The 14,156-nt window shown below is 47.5% G+C and overlaps 1 protein-coding gene across 6 annotated transcripts in view; it reads right to left on the bottom strand.

Moving 5' to 3' along the window:
* Positions 1 to 3,648: 3,648 nt before the first annotated feature.
* PRRC2B (proline rich coiled-coil 2B) overlaps positions 3,649 to 14,156 on the bottom strand; it is an 88,221-nt gene continuing 77,713 nt past the window's right edge. For 2 of the 6 annotated variants that reach the window (XM_061604405.1, XM_061604407.1), the window contains 6 exons: positions 13,144 to 13,271; positions 11,230 to 11,470; positions 9,594 to 9,785; positions 9,265 to 9,356; positions 6,370 to 6,451; positions 3,649 to 5,019 (listed from right to left, as the gene is read on the bottom strand). In XM_061604405.1, the coding sequence (XP_061460389.1) occupies positions 4,879 to 5,019; positions 6,370 to 6,451; positions 9,265 to 9,356; positions 9,594 to 9,785; positions 11,230 to 11,470; positions 13,144 to 13,271 (876 nt within the window). In that variant the 3' untranslated portion in view covers positions 3,649 to 4,878. Of the gene's footprint in view, positions 5,020 to 6,369; positions 6,452 to 6,718; positions 6,781 to 9,264; positions 9,357 to 9,593; positions 9,786 to 11,229; positions 11,471 to 13,143; positions 13,272 to 14,156 lie in introns of all 6 variants that reach the window. The other 4 variants (XM_061604406.1, XM_061604409.1, XM_061604410.1 and 1 more) reach the window with 3 other exon arrangements.

The following is a 14,156-nucleotide window of genomic DNA, read 5'->3' as shown; positions in this document are numbered from 1 at the left end:
CCCACCTAACCGCTTAGAATGGTCACATCTTGTAGAAGCATGAGGCACACTTGAGTACTGGCATATGGTAACCCAAAAAGGTATCTGGGCCACCTAGCAGCTCCACAGCTTCAGAATGTTTTTCCACCCGCACCCTGCAATGAAGTTAAAAACTTTGCATAAAATCAGAGGCAACTCCCTCACACACACACACACCCCTCAAATAGGACAGGACAATATGGAGTCCTTGCTGCAAGCAGGGTGCAGCTGCCTGTTTGCTTACAAAGGAGGCCAATAGCTGAACTGCAAATATATTCCTGAACTGCAAATCTATTCTCTTAAAATAAGTTGAGCCAAAAGAAAAAAAGAGGGGTGACATCACAGTTTGGAGCACTCTTTCGGGGGGAGGTCTTCTTCAACACAAAGCATCAGCAGGGTCATGAACATGAATTAAATGCAGAGGGTATAGGAAAACTGCACATCTGCTTTCAGCACATGGCAGAGGGAGGAGTCACAGATGATTCAACGCAAGGACTGCTTCACCTGCACCCATGCTGCTTCACCTTTAATTTTGGAAGCATATGCGGTAGCCTCTCTGCTCAACACCACCTGGCCACGAAACCTCAGCAGGAAGCAAGCTAAGAAGGGTTTTCAGGGGGAGGGGAACCAATTGCTGAACACAACGGAAGCTGTTTTTCTCATGGTGCCGGATCAAATGCTATTTACATGCGGCCTGCAGCTAAGTCAGCAGGTTTGAAACCGCAGCAGAGCATCCGTAGCTGTTGGGCTTAAAACATTGGATCAGCCTCCGACGCAAAGGCAATCCCGTTTCTGAGCGAAAGCAGACAACAAACACAAAGTCGGTTCCAGTGATAGGGCAGACTGAGACAAGTTCCCGCCTCCTCGTCCGTGGAAGAGCCACAGAATCTCCCAGCTTGTGGAAGAGGAGCCTGCAATTTTTGTGTTAAGTTCACGGCTCCAATGTTACATCTCTTTTCTTTCTTGGGTCAGCTGCCAAGGTATCATCAGAACTGACTAAGAACCACAGCAGCTGCACAGCAACGAAAGGAGGGAACCCACATTTCCAGCAGGGAAGCTTTATGCATCTCCCACCGCTTTTCAAATTTGTTATGATCTCCGCCCACCCCTGCTCGAAGAATGTCATACTTCTGCACTGAAAAAAATCAAAGGATTTCAACGTTTTTAAAGATCCCCAATAAGTACTGCAAAAGCATGTTGTACATCCTTCTTTTAAAAGCAGAAGAAAGCCGCGAGGAGCGTGAAAGACGGGGGACATTGCACCTTGGAAAAGAGACTGCGTTAGGGGACAGCTTTCCATGTTAAAAAAACACACGAGTGAGTCCTGTGAACTGCAAACTAGCAGTGACGCAAATTAAAAACAAGACAAAAGAGGCAATGAAAAAAGGCGGGTTGTTTCTTGGCCTCTCCATCACAGAATAAATTCAGACATAACATATAAATAGAGCAGTGAGACATTTACTCTTTTGTTTTCCACCTAGACCTACAACATCAAATACGTATAAATAAATTCTAGTGTTTTATTTTGTGGGGGGGAGGGGCAGGGAGGTTTGGGCGAAATGGGTTAAAAGAGGGCGACTTCCTCCACCCACCTGCTCAATAGTAAGCACTGTATATCTGATTAAATTTATACCAGGAGTTTCTGTGATATTTTGCATCTAGCAATAAACCCTAGGATTGCATACCGCCCACCCCTGCCCTGCAATTTGCAAAAGGGCCATTTGAAAGTCATATACAAAAGAAAGAACAAGGTTTGTGTCTTATCACTCACATTTCAGAGTGAACAGAAGAGCGCAGAGGAAGCGGACTCCGGAAAAACTAATGCGAAAGCCTTTGAAAAGCAAGGGGGACAGAGATACCACCATATGCAAGATGGAAGGGGAAAAGAACGTCTCCAATTCCAATATTATTATGGCCCCATCTGCACTAGACATTTAAAGCACTTTTCACTGGCTTTCCCCGAAGACTCCTGGGAACTGTAGTTTGTTAAGGGCACCGAGAGTTGTCAGGAGACCCATATTCCCCTCACAGAGCAACAATTCTCAGAGTTCCCTGGGAAGAGGGACCGACCACTCTGGGAATGGCAGTATTTTGAGGGAAATAGGGATCTCCTAACAACTGTCAACGCCCTCAACAAACTAGTTCCCGGGAGTCTTTGGGGAAAGACGCCATGACTGTTGAAAATTGTATGATGCTGCTCTAAATGCATAGTGTAGGTGGGCCCCAAATCTCAAAATCACTCTTAAGATGCTTGGGAGAGGGACAGGCCTGCCATCAAACTTAGAAACGCAAGGAATAACACCCCATCCCCCGACAATGGCAAATTTATTAATTTACTTAAAAGCACTATCTATCTCAAACCCCTTCCATGACTTTCCACGAAGGGATCTAGACACACACAAAATGGTAAAGAGGGAACATAGTTATGGCTAAGTTAAAAGAAACTTAGAAGAAAGGACTCAAGCGGTGATAGGAATGTTACAATTTTTACCTAGCTTAAGAAATGCAAAATGCATCTTTTTTAAAAAATAAAGGAATTCCAGGAGGGCATTTTCTTCTTCTGAGCCAAATCTTGCAGATCCTTACCACCCCACCACACTTCTTAATATACATTCTTTGTTCAAAACATTATCTTTGGAACCACCAGCAAAAAAACTGGCTTGAACCCCTACAAGAAAAGGCAGCTAGGACCATTTCTAAGTTACCGTCTACAAGAGAAAAGTGAGCTCCCCTTCTCTGCTCCCACATTTTTTCACGAAACAAATGTAAACAGAAGACAACGTGGAGGTGATTGGGTCCACTTGTGGACCCCTAGCACCTTTTACAACTCCCAAGCTGGACGGGAAAACCAAACTTGCTAGAGCAGCCTTTCCCAACCAGTGTGCCTCCAGATGTTGTTGGACCACAACTCCTATCAGCCTCAGCCAGCATTGCCAATGGTCAGGAAAGATGGGAGTTGTGGTCCAACAACATCTGGAGGCACACTGGTTGGGAAAGGCTGCGCTAGAGTCTTGCCTTTGGAGAGCACAGCAGCTCCGCAAGAGCGCAACGTTATGGAGAGGCTGTGTTTTGGTAGCGACTAGAGTCAATTAACTGCTCTAGAAATAATTATTTGGAAAGGAATGTGTGTGTATGTGTGTGTGTACATATAGAAGAGAAAAAGGAAGGAGACAGGAAGAGGATAAAATAAAGCTCTCCTGTACAGTCATTTCTTGCTTTCTTAAGGAATAAAGTCTTTCATCTGCTGCCATTTGTTGTGCAAGAAGAGGGTTCTACTGATTTGCTTCAGTAGCAATTGCTACACGGAGGAAGAAAACAGGAAGTGCAATAAGTGGGAGGAAGCTCAGAGCACAGCCCCCCCCCCCAAAAAAAAGAGAGAGAGAGAGAGGAAGAAACAAAAACTAAAGATCCGTCAAGATGGGATAGAAAAAACAAGAGCAAGCACACATCTCAACTGCCAAAAGTAGTCCACATAAACCCACTGCTAAGCAACTCTGTTTCATGCAAGGCAAGAGGCTTCCTGAACTTTTGTGTAAAATCCTGAGAATCCCCTCCCACCACAGATCCAATTGTTTCCAGATATATTTTTTAAAAACCATAAATAAAACACCCCCAATCTCTAAACTGATGACCAGATTGGGGGGTAGGGGGGAATCTCATGGAAGAAACTTGGAAGCCTTTCTTAAAATGAAAGCGACACTGATTTCTTTTCCTTTTAGCCATGCGGGGGGGGGGGAGAGACAGGCCAGAACTATATAGCTCTGAGCAGAAGAGGGCTTTGGGATTCATGGTGTTGGTCCTACTATAAATGCCTTTCTTACACATCTTTTACTTTTTAACTTCTAAAACAAGCTCTGCTTCTATAATTTCATGAAGACAGCAGGGGGAACACTTATCCTAAGCTGCCGAAGGCCTTTACCTATCCTGGATTTACTTGCAAGGAATCTAAGCAGCCAAGGACTAAGGGGTTCCAGCCAACTAAATTCTGCTTAAAGTGGATCCAATGAACTTAATGGACCCACAAGTGTCATGTCCATTATTTTCAATGGGTCAACTCTGAGTAGGGCTAATGTTGGATGCAACCCTAAGCGCCTTCACAGCTTCACATCAAGGGAGTGTCGAAAGTTCAACGCATCGCACGGGATCTTCATTCCATCCCCTCGCTCTGCCCAAGTAAAAGGGGGAGAAATCCATTCAAGCACATGATTTTGACGGGAGGGGGATTCTTTTCCAGAAAGCAAAGAGGAGTAGAGGAAGGAGGAGAGGGAAAGGAGAGATAACAGAGAAAAGTTTGTCTATAGAACAAAACAGACAGCATCCCATTTTCTTAAAAACCTTGGCAGACTGTTGTGTTATTTTAAAAAAAAGAGAAGCAGAAGCAGTTTCCGGAGTACTCCTGGCTTCCTGTTACCACTCAGCTGAGACATGAAGAGGAGGAGGGGAGGGGAGGGCTTCACCCCAAAAAAGCAGAGGCCGCTGTTTGCAAGTGGGAATAAGTCAAACAAAAATAACCAGAACCACTCAGTAAGTCATTTTGGGAAGGGGGCAGTGGCAGTGCCTGGGATGTTTGCCTTTTGTTGCTGTGGTCGTCGTTTGAAAGCAACATCACAATCCACTGCTCAAGAATCGCTTTGCTGGGAGGGGGACTCGGACGACCGTCGCTTTGGGTGGCTGACAGGCGAGTTGCAGAAAAGCCAATGCAAGGGGAAAAAGGAAGTCTCAGCGCAGCCGGTCACCAGGGGTGGAAAATGTGGAGTGATTTGCAGAGCCTTCTCTCTCTCTCTCTGTGTGACAAGTAGAACAAGCTGACAGGCATCCAGGGAGGGGGACTGGCAGTGGTGGTGGTGGGGGCACAGTTGCTTAGGCCTTGCTCTCTTCCACCTTGACCGCCTGAGGCTTGATTGCTCCTGTGCGCGTCGGCTTCATCTGACTGGCAGAGGGGGGCTCCTGCAATTTCACGGCACCAAGGCTGCCTTTGCTTTCATCCACTCGCTGTTTTGCCTGTTGGGTATATACAAGTTAGAAAGAGAGAGAGAGACTATTAAACGCAGAACCAGGAATTGTGCATTCTAGAGATCATCCCTGATCTACAATCGCCAGGATGCACACTCTGCGTTGAGACCTCTGAAGCCCTGAAACCAAGCTTTCACCCAGAATGAAGGGTTGTATGCAACCCTACTCCTAATCAGAATAGACCCACTAGAGAAATTAATCAGCACGGCTAACTTAGACCTGTTGGTTTCAATGGGTAAAACGCCGGTGAACAGAATCCACGGTTATGCAGATTAAGTGAACCTTGCAAAGAAACCCACAAACGTTACTAGCCTGCTATTATTTTGAAATTTTTACTTGCCTACCAAGAGGCTTTCTACGCTATCTGCAGGAGAAGAGAAACCCCTTTCTCTGTGCTGAGGACTGAAATGCAAGCTAATGGGGGGAGAGGGGACAACCCTTCCGCCAAAGGGACAGCGAGCCTTTATTTCCTCTGTGGCCCGCACAGAAATGCCCACTCACTCGCTCGCACAGAATTATTCATTTATCTATACGTTCAGATGCTGTTGGAGGTCATCGATCATAGGGTTGCCGTAAGTCGTCATCGACTTGAAGGCACATAACAAAAAATACATTCAGATGATTTTAGGCAGAGCAATCCAAACCTCCAAATCCACCATGCCAAAGAGGGTTTGAATGGGTTCAGAGTTGCTCTCTCCGCCCAGCCCTGCCTGGATTTGTCACCTGTGGGGCAGCGTACCTACCCAATGAAATAGGCCGTTTCAGAGGCGGAGGGGGTACGGGACCTGCTAGCCTTTGGGGCCCAGAATCACTGTCTGTAGCAGAAGGAGGTTCAGATGTTGCAGGGCTTGATGTGGGAACCCTGTGGAATAAGGTCACATCCACACCATGCATTTAAAAGCCCACGGCTTCCCCCCAAGAATCCTGGAAACAGTAATTTACCCCTCACAAAGCTACAACTCCCAGCACCCTTAACAAACTAAATTTCCCCGGATTCTTTGTTGGGGTGGGGGGTGGAGGAAGCCATGTACTTTAAATGTCTGGGTATGGATGTTGACCGAAGTCTTGATTCCCTGCCTCATCTGGGCTGTTGGGTAAACCGAGGCAACAACACAGGCCTTTCCCAGAATCCTCTTGGCCCAGGAAGCCAGGTGACAGCAGGAAACCAATCCCAAGGTGCCAGACCCAGGCCATTTTGGTGGCCATCATTTTGAAGAGGAATACGTCACGAAGGGGCCCCTTGCGCTTCAGCTGCCCAGCTGTTTCAGAAGAGCTCCTGCAAGCCATCCTGACAAACCTGAGAACAGGTCTTTCTGATTTCTGCACCGCTGGCTTTACCTGCTGGATGTAATGCCCCTGCACAGGGTTCATACTGATGGCCGGTCCAGAGGGCTTCCCACTGGGGCTGGCAGAATTAGGCCTGAGGGAGGGGAGGAAGGAAAAAAACACACAGAGACACACAAAAGGTTAAGACAAAGCAACCCAATGCAAAGGGGACCACCACCTCAAAAAAAATAAAAATAAATCAAGAACAAGCTCAGCAGGCAGGGCCCAAAGGGAGCCATTGCCATGAAGAGTGCGGCCTGGGGACTCCACGATGCCATCCTCCTTGCGAACCATTCAGAGTCTGCCGGGAGTCAGGGGCGCTGTCTCCCCCCACCACCACAAGTCCTTCCGTTGTACCTACCTCCCCACACTCCGGCAACCCCGACATGTCCACCACATTGCTCACCAACGATCCTTTCGCTGCTGAAACGTCAAAAAAGTTCCGCCACAAAACAAAACAAAAACCAAAATCAAATGCCGCCTGCCGGAACAACTGCGCAAATCCAGCGCCTCAAAGGGTCAAGACCCTTCCTTAAATTTACGTTAACGCGCCCCCTCCCCGCCCCCGCCAACCCACCCGCAATGTCGGAGGTGCAAAGGAGAAGCGCGGGGAGGATCGCAACGCCCTTTCAACCTCCCAACATCGCAAGCTGACAGGAGGAGCGCAGGGAACAAAGGCCGCCGCTGCTGTTGTAAGAAGCGAGAGAAAGGAGGAGACATTTTTTAAAATCCAGGCTTTTTTTCTGGCTTCCCTCAGCGGCAGCAGGTGCTTAGGAACCCTGCGAGGGATTTTGACAGGTGGACGAGACAACCACTTGTCCATCATGTGGTGTCATAATGACCGCACGCGACTGACAGGTGGCTAGCATGCCCACCTGTCAAATTTGGCCTGCAAAACTGATCCTGAAAAACAATGGTGTTCTACTCCTAACCTTGGGAGTCCACCAAGTAGGTAGAAACCAATGCCTTATTTTTGAGTCCTGATAATCATTTCTAGAACAGCACTCAACCACCTGGAATCACTGTTCAAGGGAACAGTACATGTGCAAGACAGCATCAAATGAAGGCTGCCACTCAGTTTAAGAAATCAATCAATCAATCACTTGAGTTTTAGACAATTAACCAATCAATTACATCTGCATAAATATGCCTGTGAGGGGAGAAAAACAATTGATTGGATTTGGACTCGGTTGAAACCAATGGGTTGCATTCACCTAAGCCCTAACTCAGGAGTAGACCCACTGAAATCATTGAACCAAAGTTAGTCATGTCTAATTAACATCAGTGGATCTACTCTGAGTAGGACGGGCATTGAATGCTACCTGAGGGCTTGTCATGACTATCTTGCTCATTTAACTAACTTAGGCGAGTTCCACATCATACATTTAAAGCACATGACTTCCCCCAAAGAAACGTGGGAACTGCAGCTTGTTAACGGATCTGGGAAGCTGTGGCTCTGTGAGGGGAAAACCACAGCTTCCCAGAATCCTTTGAGGGAAGTCATGTGATTTAAACGTGTGGATCTGCCCCATCTGGATCCAGCCCAATAGTTCTGAAGCAAACTTCTTAGATCAGGAGTGGAGGAACCTGTGCCTCATCAGATTTTGATGGACTACAACTCCCATCATCCCAGACTACCGACCATGCTTGGCTGAGGGCTGATAGGAGTTGCAGTCCAACTGCACAGGTTTCCCCTCCCCTGTGCTGCCCCGGTGCACGTACAGGTTTTGGCAGACATCACCTTTGAAGAAACATTCCCTTCTGTGTAAGAAAGAAGGGAAAGACAGGAAGTTGCCTTATACAGAGCACTGGTCCATCTGGGTCAGTATTAACTACACTGACAGGCAGCGGCTCTCCGGAGTTTCAGGCAGGAGTCTCTCTCAGCCCTACCAGGTGATCGAATCTGGGACCTTCTGCACGCAAAGCAGATGTTCTACAAATGAGCTATGGTTCATATAGTCTAGGTGTGGGGAACCTTGGCCCTCAAGATGTGACTGGACTACAACTCCCTTCAGCCCCAAGAAGATTAGTCAATTGCCAGGGATGATGCGAGTTGCAGTTATTTGCGTTTGCTTAGCAACATTTTGAGGACCAGAGGCTCCTCACACCAGATATATTGTTTTAAAGATTCATTTTTAAAGACCTTTTAAAGATGTTTTTATTGTTTTTGTTTGCTGCCCTGGGCTCCTTCTGGGAGGAAGGGCACTGTATTATTTTATTATTATTTTATTATTATTATTATTATTATATCATCATCATCATCATATAGTGACAGGAATATCTACAGCTTTTGACAGAATTGAAAAAGCAAGCTCCAACTGTCTCTGTCCCAAGGAACTATCTCCAAGGGACAGGGAACAGGTTTCCCACAGGGTGCTCTATCTGGAGATGCCATCGGCGATCGAACCTGGGACCTTCCACATGTCCCACAGCTCGCCCATTCGATAAGCAAAAACAAGGGAATGCCTCTTTTAAGGTGACACTTCCCCTCTACAGATTGTAGAAACGCTTTATATTAGAAAGAATGTTTAAAATCCCCTGACTGATGAAATCAGAGGCACCTTCTTAAGGAGATCAAAATGTGGTGTTGTCATCGTTTTAAATTGATTAATGTAACTAATCAAGTGTTGTCTCTAAGTTCTGCTCACGAGCAGACCTGTAGAAATTGGTGTATGTAAGTTAGTCATGTCTATCAATATCAGTGAGTCTCCTCTGAGTAGCACTGACACTGGAGACAAGCCCGCTTAAGGTATAAAAAAAGTTTCTTAAAAATGGACCTTCAAATTAGAATTAAATTACTGCATTTCACAGGCATTTATATATGCAAACGTTTTTGGAACCTTCCTGTCCTGCTTTCCAAACACCCTGCAACAGAAATAAACCTGAGCAAGCAAAACTATATTTCACCTGTATGCATGAGGCGACGGGACAGACCCTCCCGTGGGCGCATTCTGTTTCGCATCTGCAAAGTGGAACCCTTTCATTTCCACGTGTGAGGACTAGAGGAAGACAGGAACAAGATGCAGGGTTATTATTTCCTACTACTTTACACACTTTACCACAGAGGTTCCCCAAACTGTAACCCGTGGGATGCGACAGACTGCCTGAAGCTTCTGGAATGCGATCAAGGGCAGCCCCACGCAGAGCACATTACAGGAGTCTAGCCTCAAAGCTACAAATGGCAAAAGAATGTTAAGAAGAAGAAGAATAAAAGCAGTCATCTGACCCATACACACCCTGTTGCTTCTTACCTCCCTGCTCGTTGCAAGGACAGGCAGCTGGGAGCCAGGCGAGAGGATTCTGCGAGGAGCTCCAACAGACAGGTTCTGGCCTTGGGGGAGCTGGATGGACTGCGGTAGTATCAGCGGCTGCTGGCCAGAACCGTAACGGGGCATCGGAAGCTGGGACCCTGGCATCGGCATCGTCAGCTGCATGTTAACGGGGCAGACAGTTACTTGTAGCAGCAGTTGGCCTCCGTGCTGCTTCCCCAGGGACCGAAACAGGTTTGGTCAGTGGTGGCTGGTATCCAATGGGACAGGTGGGGCAGAAGGCAGGGAGCCCCATGGTAGGTGGAGCCAGAGCCAATGATAAACAGAGCCAACTAATTCTAGTTTTTGCCCCCGTCGACTTCCTCCCTGCCGTGTTCTACAAGGGAAACACGAAGACTAAGGAGGAGGAAGATGACAATGCCCAATGTCACCTGCAGGACTGGTTGTAAGAATAAGGCAGGCAAGTGCAGGCTGGTAGAGGGCAGGCCGAGGTTGACGGGGCAGTGCTCTACGAGCCCCAATGGACCAGACTCTACTGGGTTTGGTGTTGGAGAGGAAGGGGAAATAGCCATTATACAACCTTCTTCTTTTTTTAAGCGAGTGTGTGCCGTGGGGACCCCTCCTTATGGTCTCTTCTCACATACTCCCAGGATCAGTCCCCAGCTCCCACCCACAAAGATAAAGAGAGAAAGCGTACACACGCATACAGAGCTTTCCCAAAAGATCTAGGAAAAATAATCAATTTTAAGCCTTGAAAAGCACACAGAGGTGAAAGAGGAATTGAGGAAGAGCGTCATTCTCCCAAATTCCTCCTCCTACTCTATGCCATTTTCAAAGGACAAAAACCACCCTCACCACCTCGTGACTGAGCGGAAGGGAAGCGGGAGGGAAGCCGAGAGGCTTCGTGGGAAGCAGGTAAAAGCCCTCACGGGCGCCGTAGCACCCGTGGGAGTCACATTGGCAATCCCTGGCTGAAACTGGGACTCCTGGTTTGTATGTAATGATGAGCCAGGAAAGTGAATCCGAATCATGGTTTTCCCTTTTCCCGGCTGTGCGCAAGGGTTGGGGAGAGCATATAGAGAATTCACAGGTGCTAATTCTTCCTTCTAGCCTGCTGGGATGCATGCTGGGATTTAAGATGTTTTGTGACAGCTAGGCTTTTTGATGAGGAGAGGATTGAGCAGGGATGAAGCCTCCTGCCTCTCAGTTCCTCCTAGCTGTCTTTCTTTTGCTGACAGGGAAAGGCCTCTCTTTGCTATAAAGGCCACACACCATATTTCCACCAAATTATCTGAAGCGTTTGATGCCTGGCAGCCTTTCAAAAAGGACTCTCCTAATCCTATTCAGGGTTTATTCCCTGGAAGCAAAGGAATGAGTCTCCAGAGAGCCATGTACATAAAAACAGGCTTGTCATTGCAACTGGACCTCTTTGATCCCCGTTTGAGGAGGTAACCGTAACACAGCTTAGAAACGCTGGTGCTAAAATGACATCCAAACAACCCACAGAGGTTAAGAATGGGGTGCTCAGGTAAAACAAAACAGGGCTAGGCCAGTTAATTAAAAATATCAAGTTGGATGCAGCGTTGCCGACAAGAGCCCTGACCTGCGTAAGCTGCGAGTCCATCATCTGCGAGGCTCCCATGCTGGGCGCCTGACTGATCTGGCCTTCGTATACCAGGGCCTGGCTCCCGTTAACTGGCTGGTAAGGGGATCCAGACTGTGTCTTCACCATCTCCAAGGGCTGCATGCCTGCGAAGGCGGAATAAGGAGGCTTCAGGGCAGTGCCCCCTGTCAGGACCACGGTGTTTGGTTGGGACAGGCTGGGGTGCACGTAGACCTGAGATCTGAAAGGACGAAGAAAACAGAAATGCAAAGATCAAGCTGTCAGGGTCTTTTGCCCCTGACCCCTCTTGGCCAGTCAGCACTCTGCCGCCACCGAGTCCTCACTGAGCTGCTTTGGGGTACGTCTCTCCCCCGACCCACCAGATTTGCTGCAGTCCTGCAAACTCCAGAGTTATCTCAAGTAGGCCAATACCTTCCCCTTTCGTTTGTGGGTGGTATTGTTTTGGCTGCATTTGTTCCTGGAGAATATTCTTATCACTTATGCGAAGGCAGCATGCCCCCAAATACCAGCTGTTGGAGGGGAGAGCGCTCCTGCGCTCAGGTCCTGCTTTTGGGCTTCCCAGTAGGGCAGCTGGTTGGCTACTGTGAGAACAGGATGCTGGGCTAAGTGGGCCGCTGGCCTGATCCAGCAGGTGGAGAGTGTTGTCAAACAAGTCAAGGCCTCCATTATTAAAATCTGCCTTCCACGCTCCAGGCTACACAGCATATTTTAACAACTCCTGTGCCAAAAAGAGAACTAGGTACCCATAGGCAGAGCCAGTGCAGCAACGTGGTTAAAAGTGTTGGACTGGGACCTGGGAGACCACGGTTCAAATTCCCACTCGGCCATGAAGCTCACTAGGTGACACTGGACCAGTCGTTGTCTCTTAGCCTAACCTACCTCACAGGGCTGTTGCGAGGATAAAATGAAGAGAGGGGGAGAACCACGTACGCCACCTTGAGCTTCTTGGAGGAAAGGCAGGATATAAATGCAATTATAAATAAAAAATAAATACGTTTAATTGCAATGATAAAAAGAGCTGCATCCAATGTTAACTCCTTCTCAGTGTAGACCCACTGAATATAACAGACGTAGCTAACTTAGGTTCTTTAATTTCAATAGGTCTACTCTGAGTTGGATTTAGTTGGGCACAACCCATTTAAGCCTAGGGGTTCCCCAACCTTCTTGGGCCTGAGGGCTGGTTTGGGGATCTGAAAAACTGTTCCAGGCCTCCACATTTCACAGGAGAAAAACTGACAGCCTTCACTCTGCCACCACCAAAAACACCCCATGCCCGAAATAAATACCAGATACAAAAAAAGCAGGGAATATCTGGCAGCCTCCCAATCAAAACAAAAGAAACTTAATTTAAAAAAAGAAAATGATGGTGGTCTGAGGATCCCATGTTGGGAACCCCCAGATACTGGGCAGATCTACACCAACCTATACAGATCTATACATTTAAAGCACATCCAACACACATTGAAAGCACATGACTTCCCCCCCAAAGAATCCTGGGAAGTGTAGTCTATGAAGGGTGCTGGGAAGTTGTAGCTCTGTGAGGGGGGAAACCACAGCTCCCAGGATTCTCCGGGGAAAGTCATGTGCTTTAAATGCGCGCTGGATGTGATTTACATGTCTGGTATAGATCTGCCCAGAGTCTCACACATTTCTCACAATTTTCAATTTTGCTTCAGCTACTCAGAAAGTGCACTGCCAATTTCCCTGCTTGTGGTGAAACTGAGGGGTCTGCACCGTCTGAACAAGAATAAGTGGAAGCTCCCACCCACCCTGTCACCGATTTCATCCTCTGGGTTTATTCACTTGGTGGAAGATCTCGATCCAGCCCTAAATGACCAGGGTGGGACAAAGAAGTAGAAGAAGAGAAGACTTGCTTGAGATTGAGCCTTTTACCTGAAAGGCTGGATTGAGCTGTAGATCTCCTGGGACTGTGAAACAGGAAGGCCTCCCCTTAGCCCGAGCTGGGCCTGAGCCTGCAATGACGTGTGGAGAGAGAGCGGGATCTGCTGAGCTGCAGCGGCCTATAGAGAGAGGAGATGGGGGTGGGGGGACAAGGTAAGATCCAGGCAGCAAGATAGCCAGAGACACCAGAGATTTCCCCAGGCCGGAAGGGCGTTCAGAGTGAAAGCAGAAGATCATCTGTTAGGAAATTCCAAGGGACCCTCCTTCATCCATTTGCGTGGGGCAAGAAACTACCCCTGGCAGTTTTCACTATGCAAATTACACATGAGTAGACCTACAGGGTAGTCTTTCCAGGACACAGTCACAAATTGTCATCCATACAACACTCCCAAATTTCAGCCAGTTACCACCTAGCATTTTCCTTCTAGAAACAAAACAAAACAAACACCTGGGGAATAAAATGTCCCAGAAATGCACTGGAGCGTATTGACTACCCCAGCCTATGTGAATGGATTGGGGTAATAAAGACACCCCATTTTTTTCCAATTGAAAAATGGTGAGGGACAGGTCAACAAAGAGCATCCTTCTACCTCCTCTAAATCAGTGTTTTCTGGCTCTGGGGGCTTGAGTATTGTCAAGCACACTTCTTCTGACGCAACAGACACAAATGTTATCTGGGGTCAAGATCTCAGCTCACCATACATTGGAAATTTCATTGGGGTAGAAAATAGCCCCCAAAACTGTGATTTCCCCCCCACCCTTAACATTGGATGAAGGTTGTAGTTGTTTGGGACTTGGTTCCCAAATTAAAACTGGAGACTCTGGGAGGTACCAAACTAAGTCCTACTACTCACAGTTGACCCACTGAAATGAATGGGCGTAAGTTACTTATGTTCATTAATTTCCAATGGGTCTACTCTGAGTAGGACTAGCACTGGAGACAACCCAAACTCTTAAACGGAAACTTATCTGAATGTCCAAATGTCAAGATTAGAATGTGGAAA

This window comes from Rhineura floridana, chromosome 20, assembly GCF_030035675.1.
Source record: "Rhineura floridana isolate rRhiFlo1 chromosome 20, rRhiFlo1.hap2, whole genome shotgun sequence".
NCBI lineage: Eukaryota > Metazoa > Chordata > Lepidosauria > Squamata > Rhineuridae > Rhineura > Rhineura floridana.
The sequence above is the reverse complement of the archived record's forward strand: the minus strand, read 5'-3'. Positions and strand labels throughout refer to the sequence as shown.